The 21961-nt window shown below is 48.1% G+C and overlaps 1 protein-coding gene across 1 annotated transcript in view; it reads left to right on the top strand.

Moving 5' to 3' along the window:
* The window catches only part of C3 (complement C3), a 42190-nt gene that overhangs the window by 16705 nt on the left and 3524 nt on the right, over positions 1-21961 (top strand). Inside the window, exons 18-35 of the mRNA XM_010367161.2 lie at positions 156-264; positions 524-609; positions 6781-6923; positions 7019-7231; positions 8335-8401; positions 8529-8615; positions 9404-9607; positions 10228-10303; positions 10634-10793; positions 13069-13167; positions 16491-16647; positions 17106-17269; positions 18305-18463; positions 18615-18674; positions 18799-18889; positions 19009-19060; positions 20863-20950; positions 21062-21151. Of these exons, the coding sequence (XP_010365463.1) occupies positions 156-264; positions 524-609; positions 6781-6923; positions 7019-7231; positions 8335-8401; positions 8529-8615; positions 9404-9607; positions 10228-10303; positions 10634-10793; positions 13069-13167; positions 16491-16647; positions 17106-17269; positions 18305-18463; positions 18615-18674; positions 18799-18889; positions 19009-19060; positions 20863-20950; positions 21062-21151 (2105 nt within the window). The remainder of the gene's footprint in view (positions 1-155; positions 265-523; positions 610-6780; positions 6924-7018; positions 7232-8334; positions 8402-8528; positions 8616-9403; positions 9608-10227; positions 10304-10633; positions 10794-13068; positions 13168-16490; positions 16648-17105; positions 17270-18304; positions 18464-18614; positions 18675-18798; positions 18890-19008; positions 19061-20862; positions 20951-21061; positions 21152-21961) is intronic.

The following is a 21961-nucleotide window of genomic DNA, read 5'->3' on the forward strand; positions in this document are numbered from 1 at the left end:
GTAGAGACGGGGTTTCACCACGTTGTCCAGGCTGGTCTCCAACTCCTGGCCTCAAGTGATCCACCCACCTCAGCCACCCAAAGTGCTGGGATTGCAGGCGTGAGCCATGGCGCCTGGCCTGGTCTGTTCTGAATGCAGATCTAAACCCCCTGCAGGTAACCTGGATGAGGACATCATCGCAGAGGAGAATATTGTTTCCCGAAGTGAGTTCCCAGAGAGCTGGCTGTGGAAGATTGAAGAGTTGAAAGAGCCACCGAAAAATGGGTAAGGCCGGGGTAATCCCCCATGCAACCCACCCCATAGCCAGACCATTTAATTTGCATGCACCTGCTATCTCTTGTCTTCTCTGGAATCATAGTGCAGCCCCACAGCCCAACCTAGAAAAATCATTTGTTGGGTTACCTACATGGAGGCACCCCCAGACCCTTCCACCCTGTTCCTCAGGATCCCTCTGCACCAGCTCTCTCCCTCTACCACCCTGCTACATGACGTTTCCTAATGCCCCAACCTCTTCTCCATCCAGAATCTCCACGAAGCTCATGAATATATTTTTGAAAGATTCCATCACCACGTGGGAGATTCTGGCTGTGAGCTTGTCAGACAAGAAAGGTGAGCGAGGGTGCTGGCTGGTCCCAGGCAGGCAGAGACCCCAGGGTGTCTGAGTGTCATCTCATTTTATCCAAAGTCAAGGAACCCTATGGTTCTTGGCACTTTATTCTCTGCCCTGGTTACCACAGAGGTGTTGTTATCAGGAACTGCGGGAATCCTTAGTTCTCGTCTAACTTGGAAGAAAGAATTCAACCAAGAGATGCATAGCAAGGGTTAAGTAGCAGAGTTTATTGAAGGAAGAAACAGCTCTGGTCTCGTCCCCCTGGAAAAATAGTAGTCACAATGCTTATTTAAAGAGACAGGGCCAGGCTCGGTGGCTCACACCTGTAATCCCAGCAATTTGGGAGGCCGAGGCAGGGGAATCACCTCAGGTCAGGAGTTCAAGACCAGCCTGGCCAACACGGTGAAACCCCGTCTCTACTAAAAATACTAAACAATTAGCCAGGCAGGGGGTGGTGAGCACCTGTAATCCCAGCTACTCAGGAGGCTGAGGCAGGAGATTCGCTTGAATCTGGGAGGTGGAGGTTGCGGTGAGCCGAGATTGTGCCACTGTGCTCTAGCCTGGGCAACGAGAGGGAAACGCCTTCTCTTAATAAATAGAAAGTGACAGTGTGCTCTGAAAGATGACAGACACGGCTGCTCAAGAGAATGAGCCAGCAGCAGATACTGCGGGTGGACTCTTTTTATGAGACTCTTACATGATTTTTTTTTTTTTTTTTTTTTTTTGAGGCGGAGTCTCGCTCTGTCGCCCGGGCTGGAGTGCAGTGGCCGGATCTCAGCTCACTGCAAGCTCCGCCTCCTGGGTTTACGCCATTCTCCTGCCTCAGCCTCCCGAGTAGCTGGGACTACAGGCGCCCGCCACCTCGCCCGGCTAGTTTTTTGTATTTTTTAGTAGAGACGGGGTTTCACCGGGTTAGCCAGGATGGTCTCGATCTCCTGACCTCGTGATCCGCCCGTCTCGGCCTCCCAAAGTGCTGGGATTACAGGCGTGAGCCACCGCGCCCGGCCTACATGATTTTTCATGAAGGGGCATGAGGGCGTGTCACTTGCAGGCATGTTTTGGGAGGTCTCTTTGGGCGAGCAGGCTCTGTGACTGTACGTGCTAGCACGCACACGGCATGTCTCATTAGCGTCTAAAATCTCCACCCAGGGTGTGTTTTTTCCTATGATAATAGCAAAAGACGACTCTAGGGTGGGTTTTTGGAGCAGTGTACATGCTCGTCATCAGGGAAAATCTCTAGCAGGGTTATTTCCAGCGAGGACCTGATAAGTCCCCTTCAGCGTTGGAGGACCCCAACCACCAGGCCACACGTAGCTAATGCAGCCGTCGTCCTTTCGCTGACTGCCAGTGAGCAGCGCTATCAGTAGGCAGCCTGTCTGGGACTTCTTTTCCCAGGAAGCTCCCCTGCCTGCTCATTTCCACCTATCTGTCTACTCTAACACTGTCAAAAGCTGGACAGGGTGGGGGTACAGTCTCTAACATTGATGCTTTTCTTCTTTCTTTTTTTTTTTTGAAGGAGTCTCGCTCTGTCACCCAGGCTGGAGTGCAATGGCGCGATCTCAGCTCACTGCAACCTCCTCCTCCCAGGTTAAGCGATTCTCCTGTCTCAGCCTCCCCAATAGCTGGGATTACAGGCACCCACCACCATGCCCGGCTAATTTTTGTAATTTTAGTAAAGATGGGGTTTCACCATGTTGGTCAGGCTGGTCTCACACTCCTGACCTCAAGTGATCCACCGACCTCGGCCTCCCAAAGTGCCGGGATTACAGGCGTGAGCCACTGTGGTGATTTTTTTTTAGTGCACTTTATTGTTTAGAGTCTTTTCAGTTCACAGCATAATTCAGGGGAAAGTACAGACTCCCCACACACCCCTAGTCCCCACACATTGACAACCTCCCCCATTACCAGCACCCCCAGTGGAGCAGTGCATTGGTTGCAATCAGTGAACCTCCAGACACACAGCACTTTCACCCTAAGTTCCAAGTTTCACATGAGAGTGTTGTACATTCTGTGGGTTTGGATCAATGGATGAAGATACGAGTCCACCATGCCGTGACAGTGTTACAGAGGCAGTTACAAGAGAAAGCTTTCAGAGGTGATGTGGACATGAGAGAGGGCAAAGTGATTCAGAAAAGATATATGAGGGGCCGGGCACGGTGGCTCACCCCTGTAATCTCAGCACTTCGGGAGGCCGAGATGGGCAGATCACCTGAGGTCAGGAGTTTGAGACCAGCCTGGGTAACGTGGCAAAACCCCATCGCTACTGAAAATGCAATAAATTAGCCGGGTGTGGTGGCGGGCACCTGTAGTCCCAGCTACTCGGGAGGCTGATTCAGGAGAATCGCTTGAACCCAGGAGGCAGAGATTGCGGTGAGCCGAGATCGCACCACTGCACTCATGCCTGGGTGACAGAGCAAGACTATCTCAAAAAGGAAAATAAGAAAAGATACAAACACAAAAGGAAGCAGGATGAAACACGTGATTAACACATTGGTGGTCAGACTGTGCAACATGACAAAACTGGGGACAAGGGGTGGTCCCATTCCTAGGTACTTGTCCTCCCCCCGCCATCTACAGCCTAATGTGAGACCCTGGCTAGCTCTGGTCAGATACAGATGGTTGACAGCAAGGCAAGTGAAGAGATGAGGCACTGTCCTCAGGCACAAAATTTAAGAGCATGCCAAAACAGTAACCGCCCACCCCCCAAAAAAATTACATTAGTGTAGTGTGGGAAATTTTCGTGTTTTTTTTTTTTGTTTTTGAGATGGAGTCTCGCTCTGTCGCCCAGGCTGGAGTGCAGTGGTGCCATCTTGCCTTGCTACAACCTCTGCCTCCTGGGTTCAACCAATTATCTTGCCTCAGCCTCCCAAGTAGCTGGGACTACAGGCAAGCACTAACACACCCAGCTCATTTTTTGTATGTTTAGTAGAGATGGGGTCTCACCATGTTGCCCAGGCTGGTCTCAAACTCCTAACCTCAAGCAATCCACCCACCTTGGCCTCCCAAAGTGCTAGGATTACAGGTGTGAGCCAGCGTACCCCGCCAAAAATAGTATTTTAATGCAATATTATTTTCTTTAAAAAATTTTCTTTGTCCAAACTGCCACTTGGTAGCAATTAGTGCAATGTGTGTGTGTGTGTGTGTGTGTGTGTGTACATATATATATATTTATTTATTTATTTTAATTTGAGATGGGGTCTTGCTTTGATGCCCAGGTTGGTCTCCAATTCCTGGGCTCAAGTGATACTCCTGCCTCAGCCTCTTGAAATGCTGGGATTACAGACGTGAGCCACTGCACCTGGCCAATATGATACTTTTTAAACATCAAAGGGAATGCAAACAAAAAAATAAAATCCAGGATGACAAACAATCCACATTTTAAGTAGACATCGGCACTATGTCAAGCCATATGGGAGTCTGCCCCAAGAGGAAAAATGTGCACCTACATGCAAGTTTTATGTATATTTGAAAGGTTTATTTTTCCCAGAACTTTTAAGTAATTGAAAAAAGATTGAGTCAAAGAGTGGATACAAGAGAGGAAATATATATTGATAAAGAGAAAGAAAAAAGATCAAATCATTAGAAAGTAGATATATTAAAATTTACATTAAGTGTAAATATTCTCTTTATACCCAAGCCATAATTTATATGGTTTATTATAATTTATAATAATTTATAATAAATTTAATTACAATATTTATTTATATATTTAATTGTAATGTGTTTATATTTAATTATATAATATATAATTATATATTATATATTGTATATAATTATATATTACATAACATGATATATAATTATATATTATATAATTATATATTACATAACATGATATATAATTGTATATTACATAACAATATAATTATATTACATAATATATAATTTATGTAATAAATTTATTTATTTATTTATAAATAAATAATTATAATTTACCATAATTTAATTTTGTTATAATCTATAATTATAATGTACTACTATTATGTCATTTGTTATTATTGACATATTAACATATATAATGTATATTTTATTAGATGTTATATAATATAAATGAGATATTTATTATTGATTACATATTTATAATTATGCCATATCATAACTTATTACAAAACATTCTATTTAATTTAAATATACCCAAAATAGTATCATTTCAACATTTTGTAAAAAGTTGCAAAACCACATCACACTAATAATGTGACTATAATCTTTTAAGATTTGATAATAATCTACTAGTATATCAAAATTACTGATGATATATTTTACTTCCATTTGCACTGTCTTCAAAATCTAGCATGTAGTTTACAATTCAGTACATCTCATTTAGGATACTAGATTTTCCTTCTTTTTTTGAGACAGGATCTTGCTCTGTCACCTATGCTGGAGTTCAGTGGCGTAAATAGGATGCTAAGTCTCCTTTTTTTAGTAGAGACTGGGTGTCGCCATGTTGGCCAGGCCGGTCTCAAACTCCTGACCTCAAGGGATCTGCCTTCCTCAGCCTCCCGAAGTGCTGGGATTACAGGTGTGAGCCACCACGCCCAGCCCAGGATGCTAGGTTTTCGTTGGAAATACTTTGATCTGTATTTTAGGTTTCATAACATTTATAGTTCAAAAAGGTAGATTCTCAGGCCAGGTGTGATGGCTCACGGCTGTAATCCCATTACTTTGAGAGGCTGAGGCTGGCAAATCATTTGAGGTCAGGAGTTTGAGATCAGCCTGGGCAACATGGCAAAGCCCCATCTCTACAAAAAAAAGAAAGAAAAAGAAAAGGTAGATCCTCATACTCAAGTTGTTGCAAACATGCTTAAATGTTTTCCACTCAATCAATCATCATTTTAATAAAATTAAGATTTAATTCACATTCTATATGTCACCTTTTTAAAATGTACAATTCAGGTCGGGCGTGGTGGCTCACGCCTGTAATCCCAGTACTTTGGGAGGCCGAGGCAGGCAGATCACCTGAGGTCAGGAGGTTGAGACCAGCCTGGCCAACATGGTGAACACTATCTCTATTGAAAATACAAAAAATTAGCAGGGCATGGTGGTGGGTGCCTGTAATCACAGCTACTCAGGAGGCTGAGGCAGGAGAATTGCTTGAACCCAGGATACGGAGGTTGTAGTGAGCCAAGATCACGCTACCGCACTCTGGGTGACAGAGCGAGACCCTGTCTCAAAAAAAAAAAAAAAAAAAATAGCAATAATAATAAAATATACAATTCAATGGTGTTTCATATATTTACAATGAGCATCGGTTGTTTGTGTGTTTTGTTTCACTGGGTTTGGTTTTAGAGACAGGATCTCACTCTGTTGCCTAAGCTGGAGTGCAGTGGTGTGATCATAGCTCACTGCAGCCTTGAACTCCTGGGCTCAAGCAATCCTCCCGCCTCAGCCTCCCAAAGTGCTGTGATTACAGGCATGAGCCACCACACATAGCTAGATCATCAGGTTTAAAGTTTACATCTGAATGAAATTAAATATATTTTAAAACAAGTAATTCAAATAAAAGTACAAATCCAGTTTCTCACTTGAGCAAACCCCATTTTGAGTGCTCAGCTCTCACCCACGGCTTGGGGCTACCATTTCAGAGATGCGGATATGTTTTGGAGATTTCTCTTCCTACATGTAGATCTCTGAGTCAAACTACAAACAGAATGCAAATCATTAAATAATGGTAACTCCGGCCAGGCGCAGTGACTCACGCCTGTAATCTCAGCACTTGGGAAGCCGAGGTGGGTGGACCACGAGGTCAAGAGATCGAGATCATCCTGGCCAACGTGGTGAAACCTCATCTCTACTAAATATATAAAAATTAGCTGGGCATGGTGGTGCATGCCTGTAGTCCCAGCTGCTCGAGAGGCTTAGACAGGAGAGTCGCTTGAACCCAGGAGGCGGAGGGTGCGTTGAGCCGAGATGGCGCTACTGCACTCCATCCTAGTCACAGAGTCTTGCTCTGTCTCAAATAATAATAATAATAATAACAAAATATGGTAACTCCCAACCACCACGATCATCTGTCATTTATCACCATTGACAGCGTTTAGTTCATAGGCTTTTGCAAAGACAGGCTGAGTTAGGGAGAGCTCCTGCAGTGAGGACTAAGAGCTGAGATCCAGGAGTCTCGTCTTGTCCACTCCCCGACCTTAACGCTCCATGTTCTGTCTCTGCGCGGGAAGGGATCTGTGTGGCAGACCCCTTCGAGGTCACAGTAATGCAGGACTTCTTCATCGACCTGCGGCTACCCTACTCTGTTGTTCGAAACGAGCAGGTGGAAATCCGAGCCGTTCTCTACAATTACCGGCAGAACGAAGAGCTCAAGGTGGGTCCTAGCATGGCAGAAGCTTCATGGAGCCTGCAAGGGGGTAGGTAGCCTGTTGCACACACACTTGCCCTGATACTTTCTCTCCCTGGCAGGTGAGGGTGGAACTACTCCACAATCCAGCCTTCTGCAGCCTGGCCACCGCCAAGAGGCGTCACCAGCAGACCGTAACCATCCCCCCCAAGTCCTCGCTGTCCGTTCCTTATGTCATCGTGCCCCTAAAGACCGGCCTGCAGGAAGTAGAAGTCAAGGCTGCCGTCTACCATTTTTTCATCAGTGACGGTGTCAGGAAGTCCCTGAAGGTCGTGGTGAGTGCTTGGGGCACCCACAAACCCTTGTCCTTCAGAGAGGGTTCCTGGTCTTCCTACTATTGACTCAGGTCGCAGATCCAGGCTCTGAGACAGTAAGAATCATAGTGTCTGGCTTAGGAAATTTGGCAGTCCCAGAATTTCAGAAGCAGAGCCAGGATTGTGGTAAAGTGAGTGAGATAACCCCAGGCATAGAATTTTAGGGGGTGCTGAAAAGCTCATCAACCATCACCAATCAATAATTTTTTTGTACTCAATTCAAAAGATTATTTATTTATTTATTTATTTATTTATTTATTTATTTATTATTTTGAGACAGAGTGTCACTCTGTTGCCCAGGCTGGAGTGCAGTGGTGTGATCTCGGCTCACTGCAACCTCTGCCTCCTGGGTGCAAGCGATTTTCATGCCTCAGCCTCCTGAGTAGCTGGGATAACAGGCATTTGCCACCACGCCCGGCTAATTTTTCTATTTTATTGTATTGAGACCCTGTCTCAAAAAAGAATTCAAAAGATTATGTTATTTCCTTATTGATTTATAACTTTCTGATAAATTCACACCACAACACAATAGGTAGGTGTTTATATGGCCTCCTCCTTCTACGGAGGGAAGCTGAGGCACAGAGAGGTTAAGTAACTGGCCCCTAATCACACAGCTGGGGGCAAGGGGCTGGGGTCAGATGCTTTGACACCTATGCTAGGGTAAATCTTTTTTTTTTTTTTGAGACGGAATCTCGCTCTGTCGCCCAGGCTAGAGTGCAGTGGCAAGATCTCGGCTCACTGCAAGCTCTGCCTCCCGGGTTCACGCCATTCTCCTGCCTCAGCCTCCCGAGTAGCTGGGACTACAGGCGCCCGCCACCATGCCCGGCTAATTTTTTTGTATTTTTAGTAGAGACGAGGTTTCACTGTGTTAGCCAGGATGGTCTTGATCTCCTGACCTCGTGATTCACCCACCTTGGCCTCCCAAAGTTCTGGGATTACAGGCATGAGCCACTGTGCCTGGCTATGCCAGGGTAATTCTAAGGACAGTGCCCTGCTGACCATCTGTGTGTCTGTCCTGTTCTTTTATTCATCCAATGACTCCCCCCACCTCCAACACTGTGTAGCCGGAAGGCATCAGAATGAACAAAACTGTGGCTGTTCGCACGCTGGATCCAGAACGCCTGGGCCAAGGTGAGCCAGCTGCAGGGGTAGGGGCTGAGGGGCTGGCGGGGTGAGGGGGGGAAGCGACCTGGGTTTAGTGAGGTAGGATAGGGCAGGAGGGAGCTAGAGCCATCGGTGTCTCTCACTCACCCTGCAGAAGGAGTGCAGAGAGAGGACGTCCCACCTGCAGACCTCAGTGACCAAGTCCCGGACACGGAGTCTGAGACCAGAATTCTCCTGCAAGGTGAGCTGCCCTTGACCCTGACCCCATGGGTCTCAGTAGGGCATGGAGGGAGTCAAATTCCGTCTCATTCTGGAAGTGTTTAACCCATATCTTTCTCTTCCCCTTCAGCTAGAACAGCCCATCTGTGATCTGTTTTCCCCTTTTTTTTTTTTGGAGACGGAGTCTTACTCTGTCACCCAGGATGGACTGTGGACTGGAGTGGTGCGATCTTGGCTCGCTGCAAGCTCCGCCTCCCAGGTTCACACCATTCTCCTGGCTCAGCCTCCCGAGTAGCTGGGACTACAGGCACCCACCACCATACCTAGCTAATTTTTGTACTTTTAGTAGAGACAGGGTTTCATCATATTGGTCAGGCCGGTCTCGACCTCTTGACTTCAGGTGATCCACCCATCCTGGCCTCCCAAAGTGTGGGATTACAGACTTGAGCCACCACGCCCAGCCTGGTGTGACGATTAAATGAGATACTCTATGGTGTTCTCTTAGAACAGTCTGGGAAGTAACATTAAGTGCAATATAAATATTCCTGAATATTATTACTGGAATTATTTTACTGCTGGTGAAACGAGACCCAGGGACCAGGGTGATCGCGTGAAGCATGTCCCACTCCGAACAGTGCAGACCCCCGAACAGCCACTCAGCCATGCAGCCTCCCCTCCCCGCAGTCACATCCTCCCAGCACTCTCCTGTCCCTGACCCCTTCGACCTGGCTGGTTGGGAGGCTGGAATCCCCCACCCCAAGGTGGGTCACCTACCCGGCTTGAGCGACGTCCTCTTCCCACCTGCTGCAGGGACCCCCGTGGCCCAGATGACAGAGGATGCCATCGATGCGGAACGGCTGAAACATCTCATCGTGACCCCCTCGGGCTGCGGGGAACAGAACATGATCAGCATGACGCCCACAGTCATCGCTGTGCATTATCTGGATGAAACGGAACAGTGGGAGAAGTTCGGCCTAGAGAAGCGGCAGGGGGCCTTGGAGCTCATCAAGAAGGGTGGGCTCCCTGCCCCTCTTGGAGACCCCAGGGACCCCTTTCCGAGCGCCCCGCTCCCTTAAGACCCCACCTCATTTCAAGACCACGCCCTCCCCTGAGGCTCCACCTCCTCTCCTAGCCACTCCCCACATTTGAGGCCCCACCTCTTCTCAAGGCCACGCCCTCTGAGGCCCTGCCTCCTCCCAGGCCGGGCTCATGAGACCTTGCCTCTTTTCAAGACCAAGCCCATCCCCTGAGGCCCCACCTCTTCTCAAGACCAAACCCTCCTGTGAGGTCCCACCTCCTCTCCCAGCCACTTTCATCTGAGGCCCTACGTCCTCTCCAGGCCATGCCTCTTCCCTGAGACTCCACCCCATGTCTGAGACCCCTCACCGCCCTGAAAGCCCCCCACCCTCAAGATCCTTCCCCTCTCTGAATCCCTTGTCCTCTGAGAACTCTTCCCCCTCCTCGCTCTGATCCCCCACCGCCTTTCAGTCCTTCTCTCTTTAAGGTCCCCTCCTCCCAGAATCCCTGCCCGACCCTGAGCCCCGTCCCCTCTCTGCACCCCGCCGCTGCCCTTTCTGGCGTGCCCCCTCTGCTCAGCCTCGGCTCTTTTGGGGGTTACTCTCTCTTCCCTACAGGGTATACCCAGCAGCTGGCCTTCAGACAACCCAGCTCTGCCTATGCGGCCTTCCTGAACCGGGCACCCAGCACCTGGTGAGTCCCAACAGCCAGCTCAGGCCGTGCAGACCCTCCACCCTCAACCCCCAGCAGGGCCTGGACCCTGGCCAGGGGTGGTCCCCTAGGCCAGCCTTGCCTAAACAGCCCTGGACTTGCAGAGTCCAGGCAGGCGCTGGCTGAATGACCAGCGGTCATTTAGCAACCTTAAGCACGGACCGCATGCAACAGCTGGGTCCTGGGACCTGGGAAAGCAAACGAGGCAAACTGGGCCAGGCCCTGGTCCCTCCCCACCTGCTCATTGGCTGGGTGGCATGGCAGTCTCTGGATCTCAGAGCCGATTGGCTCACGCTCTGTGCCCACCCCCAGGCTGACCGCCTACGTGGTCAAGGTCTTCTCTCTGGCTGTCAACCTCATTGCCATAGACTCCCAGGTCCTCTGCGGGGCTGTTAAATGGCTGATCCTGGAGAAGCAGAAGCCGGATGGAGTCTTCCAGGAGGATGCGCCCGTGATACATCAAGAAATGACTGTAAGAGGCTGGGATTTAAGGCAAAATGGAAGAGAGGGGCTCCTGAGTCTCACAGGATGAACGCGAGAGAGATCCTACCTCCATGTGCCCACCGCCCAATTCTCTGCAAATATTGGGGTGGGGGTGGGGGCAGGGAGATAAATGAGCCAGAGGCGTCACTCCAGCGTTGCAAACACCAGAGACCTGCGAAGCCCAGTGCAAAATGAAGATGCATGGCCCCTTGCTCAGAAATTATTAAGCATTTCATTAAACCAAGTGCAGGGGTCCTGCCTGGGAATCCCTTTCTCACACTCAATCCAGCAACACCTGCATTCTCCCATGGTGTTACAGGAATCACCCCCTTCTCTCCATCCTCATGGCCAGCCCCTGGTCCAAGTAACACTCTCCCCGCCCCTCCTTATTTGGAGACCGTGTAGCAGCCACCTCCTGGGCATCATCCTGGTGGCCCCCACTTTTGTGGGCTCTCAGACACTCATCACATAGCAGCTGGGGTGATTTTTTCAAATCCAGTTGGATCAGTCCTTAGAAAGTCCTGTGGCTCCCTCTATAGCTCTTAAACACAAAACTCCTTCAAGCACTGGTTCTCCAAGTGTGATCCTCAGACCAGCAGCAGCAGCAGCAGCAGCAGCACCCATGACTTACTAGAAATGCACACTTTGTGGCTGGGCTCGACAGCCCATGCCTATAATCCCAGCGCTTTGGGAGGCCGAGGCAGGAGGATGGCTTGAGCCCAGGAGGTCGAGGCTGCAGTGAGCCATGATCATGCCACTGCACTCCAGGCTGGTAACAGAGCAAGACCCTGTCTCAAAAACAAAACATATTCTGAGACCGGACCCCAGACTCACTGAATCAGAAATTCTAGGGGCAAGACCCAGGAATCTGAGGGGTGTGTGTTTATATGTGTGTGTGTATGTGTGTTTGAGATGGAGTTTTGCTCTTGTCACCCAGACTGGAGTGCAATGGCCTGATCTCGGCTAACTGCAACCTCCACCTCCCGAGTTCAAGCAATTCTCCTGCCTCAGCCTCCTGAGTAGCTGGGATTACAGGTGCCCTGTCCACCATGCCTGGCTAATTTTTGTATTTTTAGTAGAGACCGGGTTTCACCATGTTGGCAAGGATGGTCTCAAACTCCTGGCCTCAGGTGATCTGCCCACCTTGGCCTCCCAAAGTGCTGGAATTTCAGGCATGAGCCACTGCACCCAGCCTAGGAATCTGAGTCTTTAAAAGTGCCCCCATTCCTCCAGGTGATGCAAATGTGTGCTTGAGATGGAGAATCACTGCCTCAGTCTCACCTTTCAGGCTTCCAGCCTTCCAGCCTTTCTTTTCTTTCCAGGCTCCATCCATTGATAGGAGCCTTGCTCTATTGTGCTATAGGGCCTTTGCACATGCTGTTTCTGCCACCTAGTATGCTAATCCCTGCCCTCTGTGACAGTTAACTCCCTCAGGGACACTTTTTCCGACCTCCCCAACTGGGTCACACTCCCACACTTCATTCTCACTGCTATGTCCTCTTCCCCTGCACACAACTCATCCACTTTATAAGTATATACCTCTTGGCCGGGTGCAGTGGCTCACACCTGTAATCCCAGCACTGTGGGAGACTGAGGCAGGTGGATCACCTGAGGTCAGGAGTTCGAGACCAGCCTGACCAACATGGGAAACCCCATCTCTACTAAATACAAAAAATTAGCCAGGTATGGTGGTGCATGCCTGTAATCCCAGCTACTTGGGAGGCTGAGGCAGGAAAATTGCTTGAACCCAGGAGGCAGAGGTTGCAGGGAGCCAAGATTGCGCCATTGCACTCCAGCCTGGGCAACAAGAGTAAAACTCTGTCTCAAAAATATATATATATATATATGTATATATATACACATATATGTGTGTGTGTGTGTGTGTGTATGTGTGTGTGTGTGTGTGTGTGTGTGTGTGTGTGTGTGTGTATATATATATATATATATTGAGGATCTGGGTGGACTATATCCATCTTCCCTACTAGAGAAATGCTCTGTGAAGGCTACAGCCTATGTCTGGTTTTATAATGGATCAAACCACTGGACCCATTGTGCCAGCACAGAGGCCCTTCATTGACATTTGCAGAAGGATAAATGATTGCATGAATTAATACTAAGAAGTCTGACCTTCATGGGGTAGCGGGGTGACACCTAGAAGACACTCAGCCCTGCCCAGACCCCCTGATTCTGAATCTGCAGGGGGGATGACTGGCATGTGTGGACATACCGGTGACCCCATCCTTGCTTTCTGCTCTCCATCCCAGGGTGGATTCCGGAACACCAACGAGAAAGACATGGCCCTCACGGCCTTTGTTCTCATCTCGCTGCAAGAGGCTAAAGAGATTTGTGAGGAGCAGGTCAACGTAAGTGCCCCCCATCTTCCTACCCTACCCTACCTTACCCTATGCAGAGCACAGCCACCTTGGAGAATGAGAGGTTGCCTTCGGGGAATTTGCAGCTCTCCCAGTGCAATCATGTTAATACCTAACATGTATTGAGCACTTAACTCATCTAATACAGACCCCGTCTAATAGTTTCACATGTTAAGTCTCATAATCCTTTTAGCAGCCTGAAAGGTAGGTTACTCTTATTATCCCCAGTTTGCAGATGAGAGAACTGAGGCACAAAGAGATCAAAGGTGGGGATTCTTTCTGTCTGCTTTAACATTTTCAGAGGGTTTTCCGCCCATTTCCAAAAGTGCTTTCTACATCATTGCTACACAATCAGTACGGTTGCATCCTTGCTGCTTCTTTAAAGAAAACTTGGGATACAGAGCTGAGACTGTTTCCTTAGTCCAGAGGATCTTTCAGGTGATTTTCAAAGGGATCCATGACTCCAAACAGGAAATGGTGAAAACCGTTGGCTCATCACTGTCTCTTTTTCCTCTGGTTTTGATTCTGAAGCAGAGAAGCTTGGAAAGATGGGCCCCCGAGAGTCTGGAATGCCTTTGTCGGCTTTATTGTGTTTGTTTTGTTTTGTTGTGTTGTGATGGAGTCTCTGTCACCCAGGCTGCCATGCAGTGGCATGATCTCGGCTCCTGCACCCTTCGCCTCCCGGGTTCAAGGGACTGTCCTGCTTCAATCTCCAGAGCAGCTGGAATTACAGGCACCCACCACCATGCCTGGCTATTTTTTGTCTTTTTAGTAGACATGAGGTTTCACCATGTTGGACAGGCTCGTCTCGAACTCCTGACCTCAGGTGATCTGCCCAGCTTGGCATCCCAAAGTGCTGGGATTACAGGCAAGAGCCACTGCACCAGGCCTAAGTCGTGTATTTTTAGTAGAGACAGGGTTTTGCCATGTTGGCCAGGCTGGTCTCGAACTCCTGATCTAAAGTGATCCACCTGCCTCAGCCTCCCAAAGTGCTGGGATTACAGGCGTGAGCCACTGCGCCTAGCTGATCGTGGGGTTTTGAGTGAGTTTTTTAACCTTTAGCTTTCAAAGTGGGAAGCCGAGGATTACACCCCTAGCGAGTGGCTTCTCCCCTCTTAGGAAAAGAGATAGAGGGGAGGGGCCAGTGAAGAGAAAAACAAACACAGGGGCTGTTGCCTCTAACACCCAAGAGGGACCAAGGCCTTGAGAGAGAGAGAAAGAGAGAGAGAAAGAGAGAGAGAGAGAGAGAAAGTAGCATGGGGGTGGGGGACTCTGGGGTCAGCCAAGTCTGACTTCAAATCCTGACTCACGGGCACTTCCACCCTTGAGCCTCACTCAGTATGTGCATCTGTAAAATGGCGGTAATAAATAATGATCTCTGTATTTTTAGGCCTCTGAGTTGTCCCAGATATAACACACATGTGACCTAGATTATACAAAAATTGATGGGGAATTTATGTTCAGGGTCCAAAGATATCAAATACAGAGATGAAGGCAGCCTCAGGGACTCTGCCAGGATGCTTTGCTCCTCTCTCCCATCTCCCTCATTCTGTTCTTGGCCAATGATTAGAGAAAATACCAGATCAAGGTTAGGGCCTCCATATTCCCAGGGAAGGACTCTGATTGGCTCAGCCTGGGTCAGATGACTACATCTGGACCAATCAGCTAAGGACAGAAAGTAGGTCTCAGTGGGCAGACATGGCTGCTTCCACTGTGGCCACCTGAATGGAAAGGGAGAAGTTCTTACAAAAGGAGTGGATGTCAGAGAGGGAAGTGGGCAGGAAAAAAACATTTGTTTCTGCTACAGCATGGCAGCATTGTAGTAGAGTATAGCACAGGCTGTGAAACCGGACTCCTGGGGTCAAGATTATGCTGTAATCCCAACTACTCAAGAGGCTGAGGCAGGAGAATCACTTGAACTAGGGAGGCAGAGGTTGCAGTGAGCCGAGATCACACCACTACACTCCAGCCTGGGCAACAGAGCAAGACTCCATCTTAAAAAAAAAAAAAGTTAAATTTACAGAAATTTTTCAAGCTGGTCATTAAATACAACCATTATTAAAAACTAAGTATCAGGCTGGGCACAGTGAGCCTGTAATCCCAGCACTTTGGGAGGCCAAGGCCTGCAGATCATCGGAAGTCAGGAGTTCAAAACCAGCCTGGCCAACATGGCAAAAACCCTTCTCTACTAAAAATTAACCGGGCGTGGTGGAGGGGCGCCTGTAATCCCAGCTACGCAGGAGGCTAAGGCACAAGAATCACTTGAACCCGGGAGGCAGAGGTTGCAATGAGCCGAGATAGCCCCACTGCATTCCAGCCTGGACCAGAGCGAGACTCCGTCTCAAAACAAAACAAAAGAAAACAAAACAAAACAAAACCAAACCCAGCCAACCAACGAAACAAACAAAAAACCTAAGTTATAAAACTTACAGTTAAATAAATTCTATTAAACACAAAGGTTAGAAACACTCCAACTCATCACTTCTTACGCCTTACTCCCATAATCTATACTCTTGGGGTTATTTATGTGTATTGGATCTGTATAGTGAAAATACTATATAATACTGTGCTACTGCAAAGCTCTTCCCAACTGTACATTCAATGTTGCCATATTGGTAGCTTGAAATCAGTGATGGAAGTATTTACACCATGGAAACGAGGAAACAGTACACCTCATGTCTTCCTTCATCCCCAGAAGGCTGGCTTTGGATCCTAACTCTGCCACTTACTTCCTAGGTGGTCTTTGCAAAATTACTGCATCTCTCAGGGCTCAGTATTCTCAACAGGTTTTTATGAGATTAAATGTGCGGCTATCTGAATGACACAGAGTAAGTGTGAGCTATGATGATGAAGAAGATGATGATAATGACTGGATGATGTGTTCACAGTGGTGTACCAAATCTGGCCCATACTAGTTTATGAGTAACAATTTGGAGAATATCTCCCCAACACTTTGTTCAGTGATGTCACATCGACACTGTGAAATTGGTCCTGGTGGGGGTATGTACACGACAGAAATTGTCAATCATTATAAACCAAGGATCTGTCACCCCTCCCACTGGAGAGCTGGTTGTTAAACATTCACCAGCACACCATGGGGTACATGGATTTCTCCAGATACATAATAGATATTCAGCAACAAGGCAGCTCATGGTGGCTAAAATATCTGGGAAATCCTCAGAAATGGACAAATCTAAGACAGATATATCCCAAGGATAGAAATCCCTGATTCTCAGGAAGTGCTGCTCGTATGATCCTTACTAATGTGACAGTAATGCCCACGTGACCAGAGAATCTGATCCTCTTTCTCATAGAGCCTGCCAGGCAGCATCACTAAGGCAGGAGACTTCCTTGAAGCCAACTACATGAACCTACAGAGATCCTACACTGTGGCCATTGCTGCCTATGCCCTGGCCCAGATGGGCAGGCTAAAGGGACCTCTCCTCAACAAATTTCTGACCACAGCCAAAGGTGAGGGATGGCCTGGAGGGGTGAAGGGAGATGCATGGCTGAAGCTTAGGGCAGGAGATACTGAGCTGGGATGCATGGCTTTTAGCTGAGCTGGGATGGATGACCCTAAGCCAAGCTGGGATGGATAGTCCTAAGGTATCAAGCTGGGATGCATAACCCTGAGCTGAGCTGGGATGCATGGTTCTAAGGTTTAGCAGGTCCTCATTGTAAACCACACAAGAAGGTTTGTTGCATCATTCATTCAACAAATGGGTATTCAGCATTCATTTCAAAGGGAGAAGTGAGAGTTGATGAAACGAGAAAGGCAAGGCAGGAGCCAAATAACTGAGAGCCTTGAATATCAGCCAGGACACCCGAACACCAGGAAGTCTAACATGCATCTCTTTCTGAGCTTTCTCTGAGCCATCCCCAGGCTGGACAGAGCAGTGAGCACTGGGGATGGGGTGTCCTCTTTGCAGATAAGAACCGCTGGGAGGAGCCTGGTCAGCAGCTCTACAATGTGGAGGCCACATCCTATGCCCTCTTGGCCCTACTGCAGCTAAAAGACTTTGACTTTGTGCCTCCCGTCGTGCGTTGGCTCAATGAACAGAGATACTATGGTGGTGGCTATGGCTCTACCCAGGCAAGTGGCCTACAGCCCCCAGGCACATGCATCCCTGTCTCCTGTGGCTTCCCACCGGCCTCCTAGAGAACACATTGAGGCCCCGCGAGGCAGTTCTTCTTTCCCACGAGCCAGTGTGATTGGAGTGGAATTGAGAATCAGTTTTCTTAGTTGCAAACCCATCTATAGGTTCTAGAATACAATCTGGATACTCCAAGCTGTGTGTTGAGCCTTCTTCTTGCCCCAGGTGTCTAGATCATGTTCTCAGGGCCCAGGTTCAGGTCTAAGCCTCTCTCTCCACCTGGTGGGTTCTAGACCAGGTTTCCAATTCCACTAGGCTCACAATGTTACTCTGTATCACTGGTGGGCTCTAGACCAGGTTCCCAGTTGTACTATCTCACAATCTTATCCTGTCTTGCTGGTGGGTTCTAGACCATGTTCCCAGGTCTACCAGACTCCCAACGTCATAGTGTCCCACTGGTAGGCTCTATACTATGTTCCCAGTTACCCTAGGGTATTATGCAAACCCTGTTCTAGGCCATGGTTTCAGTAACTTCAGGCTTCAGCAACTTCAGGCTCCAGTTGACCTCCTTTCTTTCTGGTGGTCTGTCAATCACGTTCTCAGTGTTACAGTGTCATTTTTGGGTTGTAGATTATATGCTCAGTATCCTCTGGCTACAGTTTTATTCTCTTTTTCATGAGTGGGTTCTAGACATATTCTCAGTGTCTCCAAGCCCTGGCCTGACTCTATCCTCTTGATGGGTCTAGACCACATCCTCAGGGTTGCTAGACCTTCAGTCTCACATCTGGACTTTCTGGTGGATTCTAGACATGTTCTCAGCATCTCCGAATCCTGGTGTAAGTTTCTGTCCCTTGGAGAGTTCTGAACATGTCCTCAGAGTTCAATAACCTGCAATTATTACTCCTGCACTCGCTAGTAGGTTTTAGGCAACTTTTTGATGTCCCAGCTCTGATTTGAACCTCTTTATCCCCCACTGGATTCTAGACACTTTCCCAGGCTCCTAGGTCACCATCTTTCTCTCTCGTGGGTTCTAGGCCACCTTCATGGTGTTCCAAGCCTTGGCTCAATACCAAAAGGATGTCCCTGACCATAAGGAACTGAACCTGGATGTGTCCCTCCAACTGCCCAGTCGCAGCTCCAAGATCACCCACCGTATCCACTGGGAATCTGCCAGCCTCCTGCGATCAGAAGAGGTATAGTCACCCAGCCAAGCCCTCCTCACTCTTGCTGTCGCCCTCTACACCAGCCAGGATTTCCTGGGAAGCAAGAGGGAGGGAGGTGACCATCACAGGCAGTAGAAGGCTTCATTCCCAACATGCTGTCGTCTCTCTTTTCACTCTGCAGACCAAGGAAAATGAGGGTTTCACAGTCACAGCTGAAGGAAAAGGCCAAGGCACCTTGTCGGTAAGGAACAGAAACCCACACCTGCCCGGCCCACGCCCCTCTGCCCCAGAGGGACCATCTCCTCTTGTCCTCAGTATTCCTAGTCCTGTGGCCTGACATTATGTCTCCTCTCCCATCTTACCAGGTGGTGACAATGTACCATGCTAAGGCCAAAGGTCAACTCACCTGTAATAAATTCGACCTCAAGGTCACCATAAAACCAGCACCGGAAACAGGTAAAAGGAATCAAGGCCTTATCTGTCACCTTCCTCCTACCCCTCTTCTAATTTCTTCCCCCTCCTGAATCAACACACAGGTATACCCTCTCCCATCTTTCTGTCTTCTGTGTTTCTAGAAAAGAGGCCTCAGGATGCCAAGAACACTATGATCCTTGAGATCTGTACCAGGTAAGAAGCTAGGTCACCGGGGTTCATCTTGGCCATCCCTCTATCTCTAGCAAGAATTCTTGCAAATAATATCCATGATATTCAATACTTTCCAAGTACACTGTGTATCTGATACTGTTCTATGTATCCACCATAAGGTAGAGAACACAGACAGTCCTTGCTTTGCATGTCAATGTGAGACCACAGCAATGACCATGTAAGTTGAGACTGTCAAAGCGTCTTAGCAATCAATGGAGAAAAGTACACTATCATTCCATGACCTTTAAAGTTTTCTTGTTTTCTTTTGAGAGAGATAGGGTCTTGCTCTGTCAGCTAGGCTGGAGTGCAGTGGCACAATCATAGCTCACTGTAACCTCAAACTCCCTGGCTCAAGCGATCCTCCCACCTCAGCCACTCAAGTAGCTGGGACTACAAGCGTGTGCCATGACACCTGGCTAATTTTTATTTTTTATTCTTTCTAGAGGCGGGGCCTCACTGTGTTGCCCAGGCTGGTCTTGAACTCCTGACCTTGAGCATTCCTCTGCCTTGGCCTCCCAAGGTTTTGGGATTACAGGCATGAGCCACTATGCCCAGCCTAAATGTTTCTAACATTTAAAATTATCATACTGCCAGTTATAAAGATACAGGAAAATGAAAGACATAGTAAGATGAGTATTTGACTACACTGTAATTTAAAACATCAGAACATTGAGATGCAAGGTGTATTTTTTTTTTTGTATGACACAGAGAGTGCTTTAGTTCAAAAAATGCTTGCTTTCTTCTCTGTATAATTTACAACATGGAGTAAACATCTTTTCTATGCCTTGGTACATTGTCTTGCTCCTTTCTAAGTTTGGATCAGCTTCCACTATTTTATCCTTTGAGCTTTCCATGTCACAAAATTCCTCCAAGAGTTCCCTTAAAGTGACTTTTTATTCTATAACGAACCTTCCTCTGGGACATCTTCATCCTTTTTGTCCCCATGACCTTCCTTATTTATGCTAATATGTTTTGCCTTCACTGAGTTCCTCTACGCCACCTATCTCTCAAATGGCAGCAGGGTCAACATCCCCATAGTCTGCTATTCTTCGATAACTCCACTTATGCCTTCTTTGAAGTTCACTTCTGGTATTGTCACTTTTCATTTCTTTGCTGCATTTTTATCTTTGTTGGCCAGTTCCCTCTTTTGGTGATACATTGTTGTAAAATCTCATGGGAGTTAGCCACCTGGAGACAGGGAGACAGCACTACACAGTTTGCTGTCTGTACATAAATTGAAGAGCAGAAGCTCAGTGACCAATCACTGATGGACTTCGAAAGGAGTGACAGTAACTGGCCCTCAATTACGATGCTCATCTTTTATTTACGTAGTGATTTCTAGACTGAAGAGGTTCACAAAGTTTATACCATGTGCAACTACTCATGACCGATATACCAATGTGCTGAAAGTGAACCATGTCACTGGGCTACTAGTGTTACTAAACTGAATCGTGCAAAGTGAGGGCCACCTGTATTCTTGCCTTTGTTTTCTAGAACTGAAGCATGGAGGGGGTCAAACCATGCACCCAATGTTGCTTAGAGCTGGAATTTGAATCCCTGCAGTTGGGTTCAGAGTCTGAGCTCTTAATCAATCACCTTGACCATTACATTACCTTACTTTTTATTTCCTTTGGAGAAATGTTTCCTCAAAACTGTAATGCCCCTCTGTGCTGTTGTGGGGGAATCGGAGGCCTCAGTGCCTGACCAGACCTCCTTGTCCAGGAACAGACCGTTGGGGCTGACCCTATCTTGGGACCCAATGCCCTTCTTTCTGCACTATCCAGGTACCGGGGAGACCAGGATGCCACTATGTCTATACTGGACATATCCATGATGACTGGCTTCGTTCCAGACACAGATGACCTCAAGCAGGTATGAAGGGCTCAGGAGCTGGGACAAGTGGAAAGGAGCCTGGGGTATGGAAGAGGCTGCAGGGAGAGAGGGATCCAGGAGGGATTTTTCACAGGCTCCACCTTTCCCCAGCTGGCAAACAGCGTTGACAGATACATCGCCAAGTATGAGCTGGACAAAGCCTTCTCCGATAGGAACACCCTCATCATCTACCTGGACAAGGTAAGACTGCATCATCCTTCCCTGGGAGGCTTCCATGGGCATCTTGACCTCTATCTGGCTGGTCTTTTCTTTTCCTTTCTGCTTTTGTCTCTGGGTCACACTAGCCCTAGGCTAGAGGAGACAAGATCTGTGTTGCTGGGCGACAGGGGAAGGAGCTTGCAAAATAAGGGGGTCAACCCAGCATCTTCTATAAACATCTCATCTTCTGACCATTGACCTCCTCCAGCTTCTTTTTTTTTTTTTTTTTTTTTTGAGACGGAGTCTCGCTCCGTCACCCAGGCTGGAGTGCTGTGGCCGGATCTCAGCTCACTGCAAGCTCCGCCTCCCGGGTTCACACCATTCTCCTGCCTCAGCCTTCCGGGTAGCTGGGACTACAGGCGCCGCCACCTCGCCCGGCTAGATTTTTGTATTTTTTGTAGAGACGGGGTTTCACCGTGTTAGCCAGGATGGTCTCGATCTCCTGACCTCGTGATCCGCCCGTCTCGGCCTCCCAAAGTGCTGGGATTACAGGCTTGAGCCACCGCGCCCGGCCCTCCTCCAGCTTCTTATCAGAGTCTTAACCAATGAAAAAGAGCCCCTTCGGATTTTTTTTTTTTTTAGTGCTTTGTAGACAGAAAGGTCTTGCCTTGTTCCCTTGCCCAATCCTGACCTTTGTTTCTTTTTTTGCATCTATTTCTCTCTTCCATTGCTTTCTTTCTTTCAAGAGACAGGGTCTCACTCTGTCACCCAGGCTCGGGTGCAGTGTCTTGAAACTGGCTCACTGCAAAGTCAAATTCCTGGGCTCAAGGGATCCTCCTGCCTCAGCCTCCT

Source organism: Rhinopithecus roxellana, chromosome 8, assembly GCF_007565055.1.
Source record: "Rhinopithecus roxellana isolate Shanxi Qingling chromosome 8, ASM756505v1, whole genome shotgun sequence".
Taxonomy (NCBI): Eukaryota; Metazoa; Chordata; class Mammalia; order Primates; family Cercopithecidae; genus Rhinopithecus; species Rhinopithecus roxellana.